At 44.0% G+C, this 20,553-nt stretch overlaps 1 protein-coding gene across 1 annotated transcript in view; it reads left to right on the forward strand.

Moving 5' to 3' along the window:
* The window catches only part of cdh23 (cadherin-related 23), a 704,187-nt gene that overhangs the window by 368,272 nt on the left and 315,362 nt on the right, over positions 1–20,553 (forward strand). Inside the window, exons 13-14 of the mRNA XM_041176120.1 lie at positions 5,136–5,200; positions 18,696–18,933. Of these exons, the coding sequence (XP_041032054.1) occupies positions 5,136–5,200; positions 18,696–18,933 (303 nt within the window). The remainder of the gene's footprint in view (positions 1–5,135; positions 5,201–18,695; positions 18,934–20,553) is intronic.

Consider the following 20,553-nt stretch of genomic DNA (forward strand, 5'->3'; position numbering starts at 1 on the left):
ACATTTTCTTCCAAATCATTTATGTATACTACAAACAGCAAAGGTCCCAGCACTGATCCCTGCGGAACTCCACTAGTCACAGCTCTCCATTCAGAAAAGCATCCTTCCACTGCTACCCTCTGTCTTCTATGACCAAGCCAATTCTGTATCCATCTTGCCAGCTCACCTCTGATCCCGTGCAACTTTACCTTCTGTACCAGTCTGCCATGAGGGACCTTGTCAAAGGCCTTACTGAAATCCATGTATATAACATCCACTGCCCTTCCATCGTCACTTACTCGAAAAACTCGATCAAGTTAGTGAGACACAACATCCCCTTTACAAAACCATGCTGCCTCTCACTAATACGTCCATTTGCTTCCAAATGGTAGTAAATCCTGTCACAAAGAATCTTCTCCAATAATTTCCCTACCACTGACATAAGGCTTACCGGCCTGTAATTTCCTGGATTATCCCTGCTACCCTTGTTAAACAATGGAACAACATTGGCCATTCTCCAGTCCTCTGGGACCTCACCCATAGCCAGTGAGGATACAAAGATTTCTGTCAAGGCCCCAGCAATCTCCTCCCTTGCCTCCCTCAGTACTCAGGTGCAGATCCCATCTGGCCCTGGGGACTTATCCACCTTAATATTCTTCAAGACGCCTAACACCTCTTTTTTGATCTCCACATGATCCAGGCTATCTACACACTCTTCCCTAGACAAATGGACTGCTAAGTCCTTCCACTAAGTTCCAGGACTTTGACCTACAGTGAAGGAACGGCGATATATATTTCCAAGTTAGGATGATGAGTGGCTTGGAGGGGAACTTCCAGGTGGTGGTGTTCCCATGTGTCTGCTGCCCCTGTCCTTCTAGATGGTAGAGGTTGTGGGTTTGAAAGGTGCTGAAGGAGCCTTGGTGAGTTTCAAGTTGAAGGTTCAAATCCTGTCATGGTAAATTATGAAATGAAATTCAATGAATCTGGTGCTTCAACACCATTTTTAAAGCTAACTGAAATCAGAAATTACTTAACATAGAGTTAAGTTAGAGCATAAATGAACCTTGGAGTTGTGAGACTCTTCCGGACCATCCTAAAAACTTAGTTGGCATAGAGAACCCATTGGGATGTCTGTCCTTTGTTTTATGGGCAGTGAGAATATGGTGATTTTGATGCTTTTTAAGCATGAATGTTTAAGAATTGTACATTGCATGAATATAAGGAAAATCCAGAATTTGACAGCATCTGTGCAAATTTCATACCAAATGATTTAAGTGGCCTTGATTTTTAGTCACAGCAGCCTCAGGATTGTGTGAGTGGATTATGTAGAGAATGATAACCAAGTTACTCAGAGAGAGAGAGAGAGTGAAAAGAATTTCAGATAAGTCAGGAGCACAGAAATTGCAAGATCAGCCCTGGGTTAGAATCCAACCTTTTCTGACGAGATGAAAGGTTTATCTCTCTGCTAGCTTTGCGAGTCTTAAGTGAAATGAATTTGATCAGTCAACTCCGCTGTGGAGGAATAATGTCAACAGCTCAAACCTGCCCATAATTCAGCAATAATTGGAATTAAATTGATAGCCTCAATCTGAAAATCTGGCTGTAAAGAAATGGAGGTGTTGCACTGGTTTAATATTATAAGCTCCACTAAGGTTTGGAGTTATAATACCATCTTACGATAGAATAGTGGGAGCTTTGTGACCAAAGGCTTTGTATGAATTTTGTATCCATTTCATCGAGCTTTACCTGACCTTGGAATGTTTCACTTGCAGCAGTGAGTACGAAGAGGGAACATTGTCGTAAGAAACTGGTCTACACTGACCCTGTGCTCCCTGGGAACAGTGGTTAGGGGATGGTATTTCCAATTTGCCAGTGTAAAAGTTGTCACTAAAAAGCTCAATGGAAAGCTTGAGTGGCCAGCCTGAGGACTTAGAGTCATGAAGGCACAGGAGCAGACCATTCAGCCCATCAAGTCCATACCAATGTTTCATGGTGTTGTGCAACTGGTAGTGCGGAGAGAAACTGAGAATTCTTAGCTAGACTTCATGGTAATAGACTGGAAAAGGAAAAGAGTATAAATGATAAGAAGAAAGAGAGCAGTAACTGCGATCGATCATGCTCAGGTGTTCGTCCTGAATGTACAATTAAATTGCATATTCCCCCCCCCCAGCTAACCCCAAAGTAATTACCAATGCTACACAAATTAGATCATTCTTTTTTGCATAAAACTCATGGACATATGTTTCTTACTTTGAGAGTAAACTACTTACACCAACAGAAACCCAGCCAAGCACTTTGTGAGTCACATGATGCAAGATCCCAGATGTCCGTCATTGCAGTGAGAGTTGAGAAACTGCTCTTTGGGCGGAATCGGCCCAGATTTGCACTAAGTGTGGTAGCGGGAGAGAAAAAGAAAGTTTTACCCGCTGGCCGCAATGGTGGCTTTTCACGCCGTATCGTCCCAATCCCACTCCATCGTGCATTTCTGGGGAACACGCTGTTTTGGTGGCGGGCGGGCTCTCGTTTGCCCGCCATGCCATCACCCTGACACTTCCTAACACCAAGTGCTAGATTTAAATTGCAGCCTCACGCACGCACCTCTCACTGCTTCCAGCCCAGGACTGCTGCACAGAAGACATTGCCCCAAATGGCAAGAAGACTTGGTTTATTGACGCATCACTCAAGCGCCTTTTGGACATCATGGAGGCCTGCTGCGATGTCCTCTACTCCCGCTCTGACTGCAGGAGGTCCTGCAACCTCACCACTCCGGCTTGGGAGGCGATGGCAGGGGTGGTCAGTGCCAATGCTGCGCAGAAGAGGTTGGCCATCCAATGCAGAAAGAGGATGAATTCATGCCACAGGGTAATACAACCATCTCATCACTCTAAACCCACACACTCACAAGCCCATCACACATTCACTGGCATCTCACTCACTGCCAGCTCAAGGGACATCACCATTCACTCTCTCACACTCACCCTCACGTCTCCATCTAGCCTCATCTCCTCTGGAGACTGCTGCCTCCTCAGCCCTCACCATCATGAAGACACTCGTACAGATCAACATGTGGCCCCCACACACACCCTGGGATACCCCGTTCCCCAGTACAGCCCTCGTCCTGCAGCCTCTTCCCTTGCCTGAGGCCACTTCTCCCCCTTCCCCAAGCAAGCCCTGGCCCTGCAGCTGTTGAAAAGCCGCCCCCGCCTAATGGCTGGTCTGGTAAGTGGAGACCTGCCCGTGAGCCCCCATATAAGTGATGAGGTGCTGCCTGTGAAACCTGGCGCTGATGATCGTGAGTGTTGCCAAAACAAACCAAGTCCCGAGCAAAGTGCAGCTCGCCAGGTGCACATTGCTGACGTTCAGTGTGAAATGTGTCGGCGTGGCTCAGATGATCCAGTGTGGGGGTGGGGGGCCTGGGGGGGGGGTGGGGGGGCGGGGGTGATGATTCCAGTGAACTGAGCTTGTAATGACATGCTGATCTATTAACAATGAGGTTTCCGACGGCGGGAAACATTGCCAACCATTGACGGGCAGAGCAGACGCTCGCAAACTGGTTTCACGATAGCGTAAGGCCGATTTTTGGCCTTCTTGCCATATTGTCCGCTCACGCCACCAAACCTGCCAGCCAACGGGCACGGAAAATTCTGCCCTTTGTGTTCCACTGGAATAACTTTGAAGAGTAAGATCCGGTTCACGGGCTGTCCAATTGTAGGGAAGCAACACCACCAAAGTCCCATTCTGCCCTCGCTAGATTCCAAAGCACCAGGAGCCGGGAAATGTTGCTGAGTTTTCTCTCCCTAAGCTTGGGCAGGTCAAATGCTTGGGCCGCACCAACCAGCTGACTCAGTGCAATCCAGGGATTGGAACTGAAACATTACTGACCCCAATGCTGCACTGGATACTGGCCTCATACAATTAAGTCCCTATTTTAAGTCTACCCCTTTTTAAGCCATTCCACTTTAACGCCAGTCAGTTTATGGAGCAGGTATTCGCATTTTGCATCGGGAGTTTTGACTTAATGTCATTTCACGCCAGGTCTGGCGTAGGACCTCGTGACCCGATCGGTGCCGTTTTGAAGTGGCAGCTCCTGTGCCCCATCCCTCCTGCTCAACCCCTCTCCAGCCTGCGGCTCACCTCCCTGACCCCGCACCTTGAAGCTGCTCTCACACCTCAGGTTGTTTCCTGCCTCTCGCTGCTCACCTCCCGAGCCTGCATTCACACCAAGGTTTCAGGACAGGAAAGCAGCAAGTGGGAGGGGTGGTGAGAGGGAGCATCAGGGAGCAGGATGTGTGACGAGTTGGAGGTAAGTAGAAAGAGTTAGCGTATTTCTTTTATATTTTTAAATTTATTTTATTTTAAGAGCTATTTCACTTACAAATATAGGAAGTTAGCAATGTAAAGTATTTCCACTTACAGGATGTAATGTTTTAATGTTGTTCCTGATGGGAAGGTCCTACAGAACCTAACTACAGCTTTTACATTGGTTGTAATAGGGAAATCTGATTCGCTTAAAGTTGCACTTTTCAGGAATGCAACAGCAATGTTAAGCGGGGACTTACTGTACTGTTAATGCAGAGGCGGAAACAAGGGTAACACCTAAATACATGTGGATACTGGTAAAGATGGCAAAAGAAATTTGGGTTTCAGTTTCTATTCACATGTCAGAAATATTCACAGATTAGCCATGGGATCAGACAGCGTTCTGCAGTGGTTACTCGGTCACACGGGGGGTGGGGGGGGGGGGGGTGGGGGGGGGGGGGGGGCGGCGAATGGCCGCCGTCCGTGATGTATCCATTCTATGATTCTATGAACTATGGGTGTCTGTTCAATTAGCCTGTGAGGTGGTTGGGAAGGGGACAAAGATTTTTTTTTTAACTTTGCTTGATGCTCATGAAATTTGTCTGTGTGCCTCTAGTCCTTCTCATTATCAAGTTAACTAGCTAGGTTAATTCAAACTTACCAGTGCTGTTTATGACATGTACCATGTTTGCCTGCATTTTCCCTACTGAATTTGTATAGCTCATGAGCTTTATTCATGAGCAAATCGTTAGATATGTGAACTGAAGGTACAGGACGTGTACATCAGTGATGCCGTGGTGCCTATTGTACTTCTGTGTTCTAATATTAATGTTGTATTTCATTGTTCTTTTCTTCAGGCAACAGATAATGATATTGGAAGCTACGGAAATGTCAATTATTTTTTCAGTGATGAATCTGACAGGTAGGAACTTGCTGTGGATAATAAGAGTTTCAGAATCAGTAGCTGTGTGGTCTGTGCCAGTCAGTTTTACAAACTGTACAATTAATGGTGTCATGTAATCAATTCTGGAATAAGTGTTTGGAACCGCCCCCCCCCCCCCCCCCCCCCCCCCCCCCACAGTGAGAGTCAGCATGTGTGGCTCCTGTACGCAAGTGAGACTCAGTATGTGTGGAATCCCCCAGTGAGAGTCAGTGTGTGTGGAATACGTACCCCAGTGAGAGTCGGTGTGAGTGGGACCCGTACCCCAGTGAAAGTCAGCATGTGTGGGACCCGTACCCCAGTGTGTCTCAGTGTGTGTGGAACCTGTACCCGAGTGGGAATCAGTGTGTGTGGGACCTGTGCCATGTGACAAGTTACCCCACCAATTCTCTTCCCTTTTATGGCATCAAAACATTACTAAATTTAGTATGAGTATGGATGGATCCTTCGACTGGCACCTGGTAAGTTACTGTCTCTCGGCCTGGTCATCTCCAGTAGTTATAATATCTGACTTACAACTTAACCTGTGCTGATTTTTCCCTCCTGCTCTCCCCACCCCTGCTGCCCAAGTGCACACCTGAATATATACACGCAACCTTTTCCCTCCACAGGCATTATTTACTGGTCTTAGCGTAACCAGGCTTCAGTGTTTGCACTCTTGCCTCTGAGAAGATTGTGATTCCAAACCTCTCTCCAGGATTCGAGGTTGTAATCAAGGCTGCCATTTTAGTCCACCGCAGAGGGTGACCTGCATTGTTGGGAGTTTTTGTCTCTTGGATGCAACATTGAACTAATGAATTGCCTCTTCAAGTGGATATAAATGATCCCACGGTACTCTTTGTGAAGGAGAGCAGGGAAATCTCCCAATGCCTTCGCCAACACTGTTCTCTCAAACAACACTGCCAGAATAGATTAGCTGTCTCTGAGATCTTGCTCCACGCAAATTGGCTGTCAGGTTTGCCTGCAAAAGCAACAGTGACTACACTTCAAAAGTAATTTATCGTCTGTGTGAAGTGTTTTAAAATGTCCTGAAGATGTGAAAGGCACAATAAAATGCATGACTGTTTTCTAATGAATGAAGAACATGGATTATTTAATCTCTTGAGAGTGCTTTTCCCTGAATTAATCCTGACTTCTGGTTCCACTTCACATAGGCATTTTGTTTTGTATTTGTGGTCTTTTATTTGTGTGTGGGACATCTTCTACTTAAACGCAAATCTGAAAAGATTTTACAGCAGGCAATATCAAAATGTGCCACCTGCTAAAATGTAAAAGGTGCCCATTTGATTCCACTTGGAGATAAGTGGACAATTTTACTTGGGGAAAGAAACAGCATGTAAACATTTATTTCTCTGCTGTCGTTGGAGATACAAGGGACGGTAATTCGGACTTTTGGTAATATATGAATACAGGTTGTATTGATTCGGCTGCCTGTTTCACATTTATCCCATTTTCATTGTCTTTCAAATCAACTACCGAGATTGTTTTAAAACCGGTGGCTGAATCAATATTTCCTGATTGACATCCAAAATCCAAACAGCCCTCAAAGAGTTTTTAAAAATGTTCAAATTTGTTCCTCATTGTGGTGGCTCAAATTGTCTGCAAAGCTTCTCTGTGTAAACATACTTTCCCTCTCAATGTTCCTGTTACTTCAGTTTCCCCAAGCGAGGCCACAGATTTGCAGCTTTGAGTTGAAAATGGACAGGACTGCACTAAACTGGTAGAAATACCATCAAGTAAAAATGGAACTTAATTTACTCAATTGTTGCAAACTGGTGACTGGAGATACAATAAATTGGAAACACGCCTGTTAGTTCAGTGATCTCACTCCTCACGTGACAACTGGCACAGCTGTAACGATGTGGAGAATTGCATAGATATAAATCTAATCCTTGGCAATGCCAATGCCAAATCGCTGCAAATGCCCAGCACAAGCCTCTGAAACTTGAGTTTAATCAATCAGTTTGATTTTGCACCCAAGGGTAAACCTTGTGCAAAATGTTCATGAAAATAGAAAGGGAAATGTGCATTTATATACCCCCTTTCACAACCTCGGAACATTCCTCTAGAGCTTTACAGCCACATCTGAAGTGTAGTGAAATGTAAGAACCGCGGCAGCCATTTTTTTGCACAGCAAGATCCCACAAACAGCAATGATCAGATAATTTGGCACACTGATATAAAAGCAAAGTGCGAGAAATACCCAGCAGGTCTGGCAGTATTCCTGAAGAGAGAAACAGAGTTAACGTTTCCTGCCAAACAGGACTCTTCAGAACTGGAGGGTAGAAATGTGGTGTGTTTCACGCCATTGAAACCAGGGGGGGGGGGGGTGGGGGAGAGGGAAAGAAGAACAAAAGGGAAGGCCTGGGATAGGACAGAGGGCGGGAGAGATTAAATGGCAAAGATGTCATGGAACAAAAGGCAAAGGGAGTGGATTATATTGAAGAAACAGCATTGGTCCAGAGCGAGTGTAAATGGCAGAATAATGAACAGCTCTGTCCAAGAGCAAAAGCATGAAAGACAAGATTCACACAGCACATGGCAAAAAAAATCAAAATAGGGGACAGATTTCATGGTCTGAAATTGCTGAACTCATGTTGAGTCCCGAAGGCTTTAAGTTGCCTAATGGGAAGATGTGGTGCTGCTCCTCAAGCTTGCGTTGTGCTGTTTTACTGATGTTGGTTGAGGACAGATATTGGACAGCTCTCAAGACCTTCTGCGAGGGCCTTGGTATAATGCCTCATCCAAAAGATGGCATCTGCAACAGTGCAGCTCTCCCTCAGTGCAGCCTGGCGTGTCAGCCTAGATTATGCATTGAAGGCTCCAGAACGGGACATGAACCCGCAACCTTCTGACTCAGAGGGTGCTACCCATAAAGCCACAGCTGACACCCTACATAGTGACAAATATATTTTTTATCCCGTGACTTTATACTAGCCAACAAACAGGGCACACGATGAAGTGGCTAATTATGTTTTTCATTGTAGAAGGGAACTTTTTCAAGGCTTTTTCTGATGGGTCAATAAGGTTAACAAGTGAGCAGTTAAAACAAAAACGAAAGACTTGTATTTATATTACACATTTCATGACCTCAGGACACCTTGAAGCACTTTGCAAACAATGAATTACTTTTGAAGTGTAGCCATTGTTATAATGTAGGGAGCACAGCAACTTCCCATCAACAGGAATGTGCTAACAACCAGATAATCTGTTTCTAATGATAAAAACAAAAAACTGTGGATGCTGGAAATCCAAAACTAAAACAGAAACAGAAATACCTGGAAAAACTCAGCAGGTCTGACAGCATCTTCTCCGCCGATGCTGCCAAGCTTTCCAGACTGAATATTGAGTTCAACAATTTTAGATCATGAACTCTCTCCTCCATCCCCATCCCCATTTCCACCCATTGTTTATCTATACCTTTTATGCCCTTTTAGTATTATTTCACCCCACCCCCACTTGAGCTATCTGTACCTTGCGTGTCCTGCTCTCTACTCTTAATTAGCACATTCCTTTAAATAATATCACCACCTTCAACACCTCTTTGTTCTTTTGTCTGTGACATATTTTGGTTATCTCCACCTATCACTGGCTGCTTGTTCCAACAAACCACTGCGCCCCCCCCCCCCCCCTTAAACCAGCTTATATTTCACTCCTTTCCTATTTTTAGTTAGTTCTGTTGAAGGGTCATGAGGACTTCAAACGTCAACTGTGCTCTTCTCCACCGATGCTGCCAGACCTGCTGAGTTTTTCCAGGTATTTCTGTTTCTGTTTCTAATGATGTTGATTGAGAGATAAATATTGACCAGGACACTGGGGCTGCTCTTCAAAACAAAGCCTTGGGCTCTTTTGCATCAACCTGAGGGCAGGTGGAGCTTCAGTTTAACATCTCATCTGAAAGATGACACTTCCAACAGCGTAGGTGTTTGTGCTCAAGTGGGAGTTGAACCCTGAACCTTATGATTCAGAGGTAGGAGTGCTACCGCTGAGCCATGGTCAGAAATTGGTATTTATAAGTTTGATCCTCAGTCTGTACTGAATCAACAAATTGCAGTTGCCTCTGGTGCCTGAGGTTGGAGAGGCCAAAGTTACCAGTGCTTCCCAGCTGCACAGTGCTTTCCCCAACTGCATTAACTTCACGGTGCTGGGGGATATGACTTATGGCCAAATTATTTTGGGAACAGACCCCTTACACACTTAATCCCTCTTCCTCTCTCTCCACCCCGCCAATCCCCAGTGATTGTTGTGCTGTTGGTGGTGGAGGTGGGGGTCAGTACCTGGTGACACCTGCTGGATACCTGGATAATGGGACGCGCCTTCCGTGCTCAGGGACCCTGCTCCCATCATCAAAGCTCTTGTGTAAATGATCTGCACTCGTGTGAGGCTTTGAAGGCAATACCAATTCACAGAATCACAGGGACAACCCTACTGTGTGTCCATCACTTTCGAGGGGAGCTGGTGAAGCAGCAGCGCAACAAGGGGGAGAAACAGGACCCAGACCTGAAATACCCGTGAACCAAACAGTTTTGTTTCAATTTTATGAAAAAACGTTTTCACATAAAGAAAATAGGTATGTGAAAAGCAAAAATACTAAAACATACGGAAAATGGAATCCAAGTGGACAGTTCCCTTTTAAAAAGGAGTTGTAAATTCTATAGTGTATAATCATTATACATTTCTAGCATTGTGTAGAAGTGCTTCCAAATTTTCTCAGTTCTTCATATTAAATAGTTGCCAGTTAAGTGACAAAACACATCAATTACTGTATAATGTACAAATAATGAAAAAAACAATTCTATGCAATTCCACACTTGCCAGACTACATGGCGAAATGTAAAATTAATTTATTTTGCTTCGAGGATATTGCACATGCATCACATTTCATTACAATATTGCCCAAACATTTAAGTATGGTTCACAGTTAAATACTGTCATTGATCTTGCTCTTCCACGGTTTTGGTTTTGCGCTTTACACAAGATGTTCGATGCAGCCCTTGATGAACCTATCTTTTATTGGTATTTATCAGTGGGGCAAGGGATTTGTTATTACTTGGGTATCAGAATGTTCATTGCTACTGGAGTAACTCGTACTAAATTTTGATGAACTGTGGTACAATGTAGATGCCTCTGTTGTTCAGTGGGCAGCACCTCTCACTTCTTCCAGGAAGTTTGTGTCCCATTCTGCAGAACTGAAGGGGTGCTGCACTGTCTGAAGTACCATCTTTTTTTTTTGATGAAACCACCTGCCTTCTCGGGCAAGCGATCCCATGGCACTATTGAAAGAAGAGTAGAGGTGTTCAGTGCCCTGGCCAATTAGTGATCCCTCAAACAACACTTAAAGCAAATGATCTGTCCATTTATTTCATTGTGGCAGCTTGCTCTTCATATTGTCTGCTGCCTTTCCTACATTACCCTTGAGATATACTTAATTGGTTGCAAAGTACTTTGAGACATGCTGAGGTTGTCAAAGGTGCTACAGAAATGCAAGTCTTTCATTTCCTCCAATGCAGTTTTGTGTCAATTTGTCATCGAATTTTACTGTGCCAACTTGCTTGTCCTATTGTTGATAAAGATTTGTACCAAGTAAATCGATTCAGCTTTAATGGGCCTCCTATTATCACATATAAAAGCAGAAAGTGCTGGAAAAACTCAGCAGGTCTGACAGCATCTGTGGAGAGAGAAACGGTTAACGTTTCGAGTCTGTATGACTCTTCTTCAGAGCTGAAGAGAGGTAGAAATGTGATGAAATTTATATTGTTTAAAGGAGGTGGAGCAGGTGAAGCTGGACAGAAGGCCGGCAATAGGTGGAAGCAAAGGAGAGATTGACAAAGATGTCATGAAGAAAAGGACAAAAGGAAGTGTTAATGGTAGTGGTAAGGACTAAAGGAGATGCTGATAGTGGCATAAAGGTAAGAAAGAAGAATGTGTTAATAGTAGAACAAGGGTAAGCACTCTGTGAAAGAACAACATGGAACAAGTAACAGATGGTCCAAAAGAGGGGAGGGGGTGGCGTTTGGGGAAAAAGGATGTAAAAAGGGGATAAAACAATGAATATATGAATAAAAATGAAAATAGGTGGATAAAAAATAAATTTTAAAAAGGGGTGGAGATAGAGGAGCGAGTTCATGGTCTGAAGCTGGTGAACTCGATGTTAAGTCCAGAAGGCTGTAAAGTGCCTAGTCAGAAGATGAGGTGCTGTTCCCCCAGTTTGCGTTGAGCTTCACTGGAACATTGCAGCAGGCCAAGGATGGACATGTGGGCAAGAGAGCAGGATGGTGTGTTGAAATGGCAAGCGACAGGGAAGTCTGGGTCATGCTTGCGAACAGACCGAAGGTGTTCCGCAAAGCAGTCACCCAGTCTGCGTTTGGTCTCTACAATGTAGAGGGGACCGCATTGGGAGCAGCGAATGCAGTAGACTAAATTGAAAGAGGTGCAAGTGAAGCGCTGCTTCATCTGAAAAGAGTGTTTGGGCCCTTGGATGGTGAGGAGGGAGGAGGTAAAGGGGCAGGTGTTGCACCTTCTGTGATTGCATGGGAAGAGTGTTAGGGATGATGGAAGAGTGAACCAGGGTATCCCAGAGGGAATGGTCCCTATGGAATGCTGACGAGGTAAGGGCAGAAGATGTGTTTGTTGGTGGTATCATGCTGGAGTTGGCGGAAATGGTGGAGGATGATTGTTTGAGTGTGGAAGCTGGTGGGGTGAAAAATGAGCACAAGGTGGACCCTAACATGGTTCTGGGAGGGAGGGTTAAGGTGTAAGGACAGAGGTGCGGGAGATACGTCGGACACGGCTGAGGACCCTGTCAACCACAGGGTGGGAAACCTTGGCTAAGGAAGATGGAAGGCGTGTCAGAAGTGCCATTTTGGAAAATGGCATCATCAGAACAGATGAGACGGAGGCGAAGGAACTGAGAAAATGGGATGGAGTCTTTCCAGGAAGCAGGGTATGAGGAAGTGCAGTCGAGGTAGCTGTGGGAGACGGTGGGCTTGTGATGAATATTGATGGACAGCCTATCACCAGAAATGGAGACAGAGAGGCCAAGGAAAGGAATTGAAGTGTCGGAGATGGACCAATTGAAGGTAATAGAGGGGTGGAAATTGGGAGCAAAATTGATGAATTCTTCCAGGTCCGGATGAGAGCATGAAGCAGCACTGAAACAGTCATTGATGTACTGAGAAAAGAGTTGTGGGAGGGGGCCTGAGTAGGACTGGAATAAGGAATGTTCCAGATACCCATAGTCACACCTTTTATTTGGAGAAAGTGAGACAAGTTTAAAGGGAAATTGTTCAGTGGGGGAACAAGTTCAGCCAGACGGGGGAGAGTAGTGGCGGATGGGGATTGTTCCAGCCTCTGTTCAAGGAAGAAGCGGAGAGCCCTCAGACCATCCTGGTGGGGGATGGAGGTGTAGAGGGATTGGACATCCATGGTGAAGAGGAGGCAGTTAGGGCCAGGGGACTGGAAATTGTTGTTATGACATAAGACATCAGAGGAATCGCAGATGTAGGTGGGAAGAGGCTGGACAAGGGGAGAGAGAACAGAATGAAGACAGAAAGAAATGCGTTCTGTGGGGCAGGAACAGGCTGACATGATCGGTCTGCCGGGACAGTCCTGTTTGTGGATTTTGGGGAGGAGGTAGAAGCGGGCCGTCCGAGGTTGGTGCATTGAGGTTGGAAGCTGTGGAAGGAAGATCTCCAGAGGAGATGAGGTCAGTGACAGTCCTGAAAACAATGGCTTGATGTTCGGTGGTGGGGTCATTGTCAAGGGGAAGATAGGAAGAAGTTCTGAGAATTGGCGCTCAGCTTCTACAAGGTAGAGGTCAGTAACATAGAAACATAAAAAATAGGAGCAGGAGTAGGCCATTCGGCCCTTCGAGCCTGCTCCGCCATTCATTATGATCATGGCTGATCATCCAACTCAATAGCCTGCTCCCGTTTTCTCCTCATGCCCTTTGATCCCTTTCACCCCAAGAGCTATATCTAACTTCTCCTTGAAAACTTACAATGTTTTGGCCTCAACTACTTTCTATGATAGCGAATTCCACAGGCTCACCACTCTCTGGGTGAAGAAATTTCTCCTCATCTCAGTCCTAAATGGTCTACCCCGTATTCTCAGACTGTGACCCCTTGTCCTGGACTCCCCCACCATTGGGAACATCCTTCCTGCATCTACCCTGTTTAGTCCTGTTATAATTTTATAGGTTTCTATGAGATCCCCCCTCATTCTTCTGAACTTCAGCGAATATAATCCTAATCGCCTTAATCTCTCCTCATATATTTCAGTCCCACCATCCCAGGAATCAGTCTGGTAAACCTTCGCTGCACTCCCTCTATAGCAAGAACATCCTCCCTCAGATAAGGAGACCAAAGCTGCACACAGTATTCCAGGGTGCGCCAGTCAACAACAACCACCACCCTTGTTGGCAAGTTTGATGACAAAGTCAGGGTTGGACTTAAGAAAAAGGAGTGCAGCAAGTTCAGAAGGAGACAGGTTAGAGTGGGTGAGAGGAGCAGAGAAATTAAGATGGCTGATGTCACACCGACAGTTCTCAATGAAAAGATCAAGAGCAGGCAAGAGCCAGAGGGAGGGGTCCAGGTGAAGGGAGACTACTGAAGGCGGGTGAAAGGATCCATTGAACAGGCGTGAGGAGACTCCTACCCAAAGAAGTGAGTCAGCAGAAGAGCGCAGTATCGTACTGAGCCCGAAATTCATTGAGGTGAGGGTGTAAAGGTATGAAACTGATTCCTTTGCTGAGTACTGAACATTCAGCATCAGAGAGGGGAAGGTCAGAGGGTATGGTGAATACACGGCTGGGGCTGGGATTAGAAGAAGGGATGGGGTCAGAGGGACGGGAAGGGGTGGAGTGTCCTGGATGGGCATTCGTATCAATGAGTTGTTGGAGCTTGTGTTTAACACCTGAAAGGAAGAGAAAAATGTCCTTGTTAAGACCTCTGATGAGATAGCGAATAAAATGAAACTGGGGACAAGGACAGTTTTGAGGTAGGGTGAATCGGTGCTGCTGGAGGAGGCGGAGGAGAGGGGTTGAGTGTGTTCTCAGTGTGGATCTCTGGATGTGGCGAGAACGACAGTCCGAGGAACATTGATTGTCCCAAAGATACCTCTAATCCTGGGTGGATTCGAAACATGAGGGATGGATCTTCAGTTGGAATCCACATCGGATAAGTCAGAGACGGAGACAGTCGCTGAGGAAGGAGGTATGGCTGTGGAAGTGAGTTTTAGTAAACACCTTGTCAAACACTAGGAGGGAAATGGAAAGCAATGAAGCTGAACAGGGTGAAAGAGACAAATGGAAATCCTGTCAGAGAGAAGAGCAGTACTTCTTCAAGGTAGGCATTCCTGGAAGAGAAGCAGCAGTGAATTAAACACTAAAATAAAGGCAAAATACTGCAGATGTCATAAATCTGAAATAAAAACAGAAACTGCTGGAAAAACTCAGCAGGTCTGACAGCATCTTTGGAGAGAGAGCGACAGAGTTAACGTTTCGAGTCCGCATGACCCTTCTTCAGAGCCAAAGAGAGAGAGAACTGTGATGGAATTTATATTGTTTGAGGGGGAGTGGAGCAAGTGAAGCTGGATAGAAGGCCAGTGATAGGTGGGGGCGAAGGAGAGATTGACAAAGATGTCATGGACAAAAAGACACAGAGACTGTTAATGGTAGTGGTAAGAGCTAAAGAATGTGCTGATAGTGGCATAAAGGTAAGAAAGCAGAATGTGATAATAGCAGAACAAGGGTAAGCACTCTGTGAAAGAACAACATGGAACAAGTAACAGATGGTCCTATTGAGGGTGGGGTGGAGGGGAGGGGATGGTGGTTGGGGAAGAAGGATGGAAAAGGGGATAAAACAATGACTGAATGAATAAAAATGAAAAGATGGATAAAAAATAAAAATAAATTTTAAAAAGGGATTAAAAAGGAGTGAAGATAGAGGAGACAGTTCATGGTCTGAAGTTGTTGAACTCACTATTCAGTCCGGAAGGCTGTAAAGTGCCTAGTCGGAAGATGAGGTGCTGTTCCTCCAGTTTGCGTTGAGCTTCACTGGAACAATGCAGCAAGCCAAGGACGGACACGTGGGCATGAGAGCAGGGTGGATTGTTGAAATGGCAAATGATAGGAAGGTCTGGGTCATACTTGCAGACATACTGAAGGTGTTCCACAAAGTGGTCACCAAGTCTGCCTTTGGTCTCCCCAGTGTAGAGGAGACCGCATTGGGAGCAGTGAGTACTGTAGACCAAATTGAAGGAGGTGTAAGTGAAGCACTGCTTCACCTGAAAGGAGTGTTTGGGCCCTTGGACGGTGAGGAGGGAGGAGATAAAGGGGCAGGTGTTGCACCTCCTGTGATTGCATGGGAAGGGGATGAGGTATTGGGGATTTGGGGATGAGGGAGGAGTGGACCAGGGTGTCCTGGAGGGAACGGTCCCTACGGTATGCCAACAGCGGGTGACAGGAAGATGTGTTCGGTGCTGGCATCATGCTGGAGTTGGCGGAAATGATGGAGGATGATCTTTTGAGTGCGGGGGCTGGTGGGGTGAAAAGTGAGAACAAGGGGGACCCTATCATCAGCTAACCTTATTTTGGTTTGGAATTTTAGTTGAATAAAACACTTAGCAAACGAATTAACAAGTCAATGCATATCTTTTTTTCGAAAAGACAGAATAATTATGGTTTCATAGCAAAATCGTTGTCCATGTTGTGTTGATAAAAACTTGATGAAATGTTAACTGGTTGTGCTAATATTATTGGTGTTGCTGTAATGTGTCAAAAATCTTTTAAATCCTTTCCTTGGTAATTGAGAACTTGTATTCCCTTCATCACTCCCTTTATCGTCCTGTCACCGACATGGCAGCCACTACAATCCCTGTCCTTCCATCTAACAGTTGAGTTTAGAAAAGTGTTTTAAACTGACTACAGTGGGAACCTGGCAGTGAAATTTAAGGAAATAATTCAATCCTGGAATCTCTATGGTCATAAACCGCTCAAGCTGTGCTTTTATGACTCTTTGCAAGCCACTCAACTGAATTATTGCCTTGTAACTGTCACCAGCTACCTATTTTTCTCCTGTTTGTTACACTGTTAAGAGTATCCTACAATAAATACAATTCAAATCCCGACGACGAGCCTAAAGGATTAACTATTTTTTTAAAAAATGGTTTGTATCTGAGAGCGAGAGACCGGTTTTATGCAGGATTTCAGGGTTTATTTAATATGATCATCATTCTAAGCTTCATCACAAATTCATATTACCCCTGCACTTCATTCAGTTCAATATTGGTTGTGTTCCAGTTAATATTTTAAATAGGCAGCCTATCCATTTCCCACTTGACAGTCTTAAGAATGCCCCACATGGCGCTTTTGTCATCAAATTTTCCTGTGTGTTGGAATTTACATAATGTAAATATGTATATTGCATATCATTAACATGGTGTGATCTCATGAAAGATTAATCAGCTGTTAATGATTGGCTGCCTTTCTTCAACCATAGAAATGTAGTTTTTAAATTTGCTTTATTGAAATAACCACTCACGTCCCTGTTAATAATTAGCTCTAGAATATTAATTTTTAGGAATGGGAATCACAAGTAAATAATTGTTTTTTTTTCACCTTGATTTCACAGTCCAGAGGTTTACAAAGCATGTTCCCAGGACCAAAGGGAGTTAGTGAAATGAAGAAATCAATTAAACCCTTGGCATCTGATTCAGTTGCAGCAAAAGGTTCTTTTGATATTCAGCCATAGAGAATGTAGCAATCATACATTGCATGCCTGCTTGATGTGCAGTGGACTAACAGGCATAATTTGCTTGTCTTTATTCTGTGGAGGTTTCATTTCTAAAGTTAAAGACATGATTGGTGCAGGACTCCTTCCCAGCCTGAAACCAAAACGTAGCTTAGCATGTTGGCGTGAAGACTATTCATAAACTTAGGATTGCTATTCTCCCATGGTTTGTAGCTTGATAAGAAATAGTGAGGTTAGTAGGGCCATAATAAAAACAAATAAAGCAGTGGGGGTAATTTCCAGAGGGCTAGAATTGATAAGCAGACAGGCTGCGTTAAATCTGTATCGAATCTTGGTTAGACCTCACTCAGACTAATGTCAGCGGTCCCGGTCTCCGTTTTATCGAGGCACTGGGGAAGGATTTACAAGAATGTTATCAAAACTGAGGCTCCACAAAATCTAGAAAGGCTTTTTCTTTGCAAAAGAAAGGCTTGAAGGGTGGCCTGCTAGAGATCTTCAGCATTATGCAGGCCTTCAGTAAAGTGGAGAAAATGTTTCCAGCAGTGGGATACACTAAAAACAGCAGCTAGAATTGTAAATTGGTCACTGATAAATCCAATAAGAAACTTCTTTACCCAGAGAGTGGTTAGAATGTGAAACTTGCTATTTGGGAGTGGTTGGGGGGAATTGTATGGATGCATTTCAAATGAAGCAAGATAAACACATGAGAGTGAAAGGAATCAAGGTTTATACTGATAAGGTTATAGAGGGATAGGAGGAGTCTCATGTGAAATATAAGCTCCAGAATGGCCCGGTTGAGTCAAATATCCTGTTTCTGTTCTATACCTTCTGTGTAATTCAATGTCTAGGAAATCCTAACCTTCAAGTCCTTAAGTGTGGAGATTTCCATGTTTTGGATATCTCTGGAAAAAGTCAGAGAGCCTGGGTTTTTAAACTGGAGTCGCCAAGTTGGCATCTCTTCAATGTCGTCCATGTATCTCCTTTTAGATCTTGCCACTCTCATCACGTAACTGGTCCACCAGTTAGTTATGGTATTCCGTTCCTCTATGCCTTCCAAGATGTAGCGCATGATCCACACACTATCTTGTAAAACTCCATGTGATGTACCTTCTACTCTTGTTAACAGGCGAGGCATTAGGTTATGTGTGAAAATTAGTCTTTATTTCAACTGAATGTATATTCAGAATGGATCTCTTTATTGAAACTTAACTTGTGATATTTCGTAACACATTGCCAAGTGGATCTGTGGAATTTACTCATTCCATGCTCTTCTGACTACAGATACACAGAGTTGGGCCCTGAAATAGGATATTGTGAATATTAGCATTAAAATGCTTTGTGCATTTGTAAGAAATAACTTTCTCATTTTAAAGGCAGATGTTATTTTAAATAGCTGGTAAAATAGCTTAATGCACCAGCATTCGGTATTTGTATGCTAATATTGCACTGTAATTTTAAGGATATGATAATTAAAATGAGACAAACTAAATTTGTTTATCCATCTACAGTTTACATTTATGTGAAATATTATTTTTGGGGGAAGAGAGGGTAATGTCCTGCTTTGTTACTCTGTTTATTGACCGCATGACTTGTATTTATATTACACATGAGCTACAAACAATGAATAAGATTGTTAATTAAAACTATATTCCAATGAGGTGCAACCCTCTTGTTATTTTTCATGTATTTTGTGCTTTGTTGCATTAACTTCCTTTGTCCTCTGGCAGGTTTGCTATTGACAAGGATACTGGCATGGTCACGCTAATCAGGAGATTAGACTTTGAGGCAACTCGACGATACACTTTAACCGTTATAGCTAAGGATGGCGGCGGTGAGGAAACTACAGGACGTTTGCGCATTAATGTGTTGGACATTAATGACAATGTGCCCACCTTTCAGAAGGAAACCTATCTGGGAACGATTCGAGAGAATGAGGCTGCTCCAGTGCAAGTGGTCAGAGTTCGAGTAAGTGAAACAGTTTTGTACAGAATAGTAGGGATAGGATAGGAACCACATGGTGATGCTGACATTGGTCCACGTTCTTACACACACACATGGACACGAATGCGGACCCACAAATGCGGACATACACACAGGGACACACACACACAAACGCATGAACATGAGCACGTGTACCTGAGCACATGAACACGCACACATATGCAGCTACGTGAACAAATGCGCGCACACACACACACACACACACACACACACACAAATATACATTCACAGTGTTTTAACATGGGTGTTGTATTGAATTGGTTGATGCCTCACTTAAAATAGAAGGCAGGGAGATCTTCAAATCTTTAAATATGTTTTGCTGATGTCAGTCGGCATCGCTTCTAGGACTTTGTTTCGAAAGACCAGCAGTGTTTTGTGAAGGTATGTCTTTGAATGAATACAATAGCTTCTTTTAAGTGCAGTATACTTACAATTATTGTGCCTGGCTTGTGTCTCATTGTATCACACTTGTCCCTTAATTAATAATTTTTAAATAAATCCCATTCACTGTGATCAATTACTTTCAGCACCTTTTTCACACAGTAGTTCAGTTTGATTGGCCAAGTTTTCCCTGCTTCAGTTTTGGATTCTGTTCTCCCACAGAAGTTAAATTGTGTAATGCATAATGACATTACACTCTGGGTGCAATATATTATTTCTGTCAACAGCTAACGAAGGCTTGGTTGGAATTAATTCAAAAAAGATGTTATTTTGTATAGCATTTTACACAACATCAGGACATCCCTAAGTGCTTTACAACCAGTGCATTACTTTTTGAAGTGTAGTCACTGTTGTAATATTGGAAATGCAGCAGGCAAGTTCCCACAGACAACATGATGATGACCAAGTAATCTGTTTTGTGATGTTGATTGACTGGGACACCAGGGAGAATGCTCCTGCTCCTCTTTAAAATAGCACCATGGGATTTTTTTACCATCCACCTGAGAGAGACCTCGGTTTAATATCTCTCCAGAGAGGCAGCGCCTCCAACAATACATCTCTCTGTGCAGGAATTCTGTAGTATAAATTGTTGTGATTATTTGAAAATTGACACTCTTGCATTTGCGCAAGACCAAAAGTTTCAGCAACATGTCTCTCTTTTCAGCAAGATTCAAAGACCAAACAACTGCTTACGTAGAAATGCTTCCACTGTATTATCTGCCAAGTCTTTATCAATTTGCTGATGATTATTAATATGGAATATAAACAGATAATGCTAGGGATACTCAGCAGTTCTGGCAGCTTTTGTATTTTCACATGGAGGTGGGATGGGGTGATATTTGGTGTGGCAGGGCACAGATGACTTGGGTAAGAAAGGGAGCAGACTGAACTAGTGTTAACCCAGGAAGCAGATGCTAACCAGGCCATGGTGACGGAGAATTAAACTCTGTCACTAGAAAGAGTCCGAATTGGTGAGGAGTTATTGGATAAACTGTCGGTATTTAAAGTTGACAAGGCTCCTGGACCGGACGAGATACATCCAAGGATATTGAAGGAAGTGAGAGTGGAAATTGCAGGGGCCCTGGCCATAATCTTTCAGTCTTCCCTTCAACTCAGGGGAGGTGCCAGAGGGCTGGAGAACTG

Source organism: Carcharodon carcharias, chromosome 28, assembly GCF_017639515.1.
Source record: "Carcharodon carcharias isolate sCarCar2 chromosome 28, sCarCar2.pri, whole genome shotgun sequence".
Lineage (NCBI taxonomy): Eukaryota > Metazoa > Chordata > Chondrichthyes > Lamniformes > Lamnidae > Carcharodon > Carcharodon carcharias.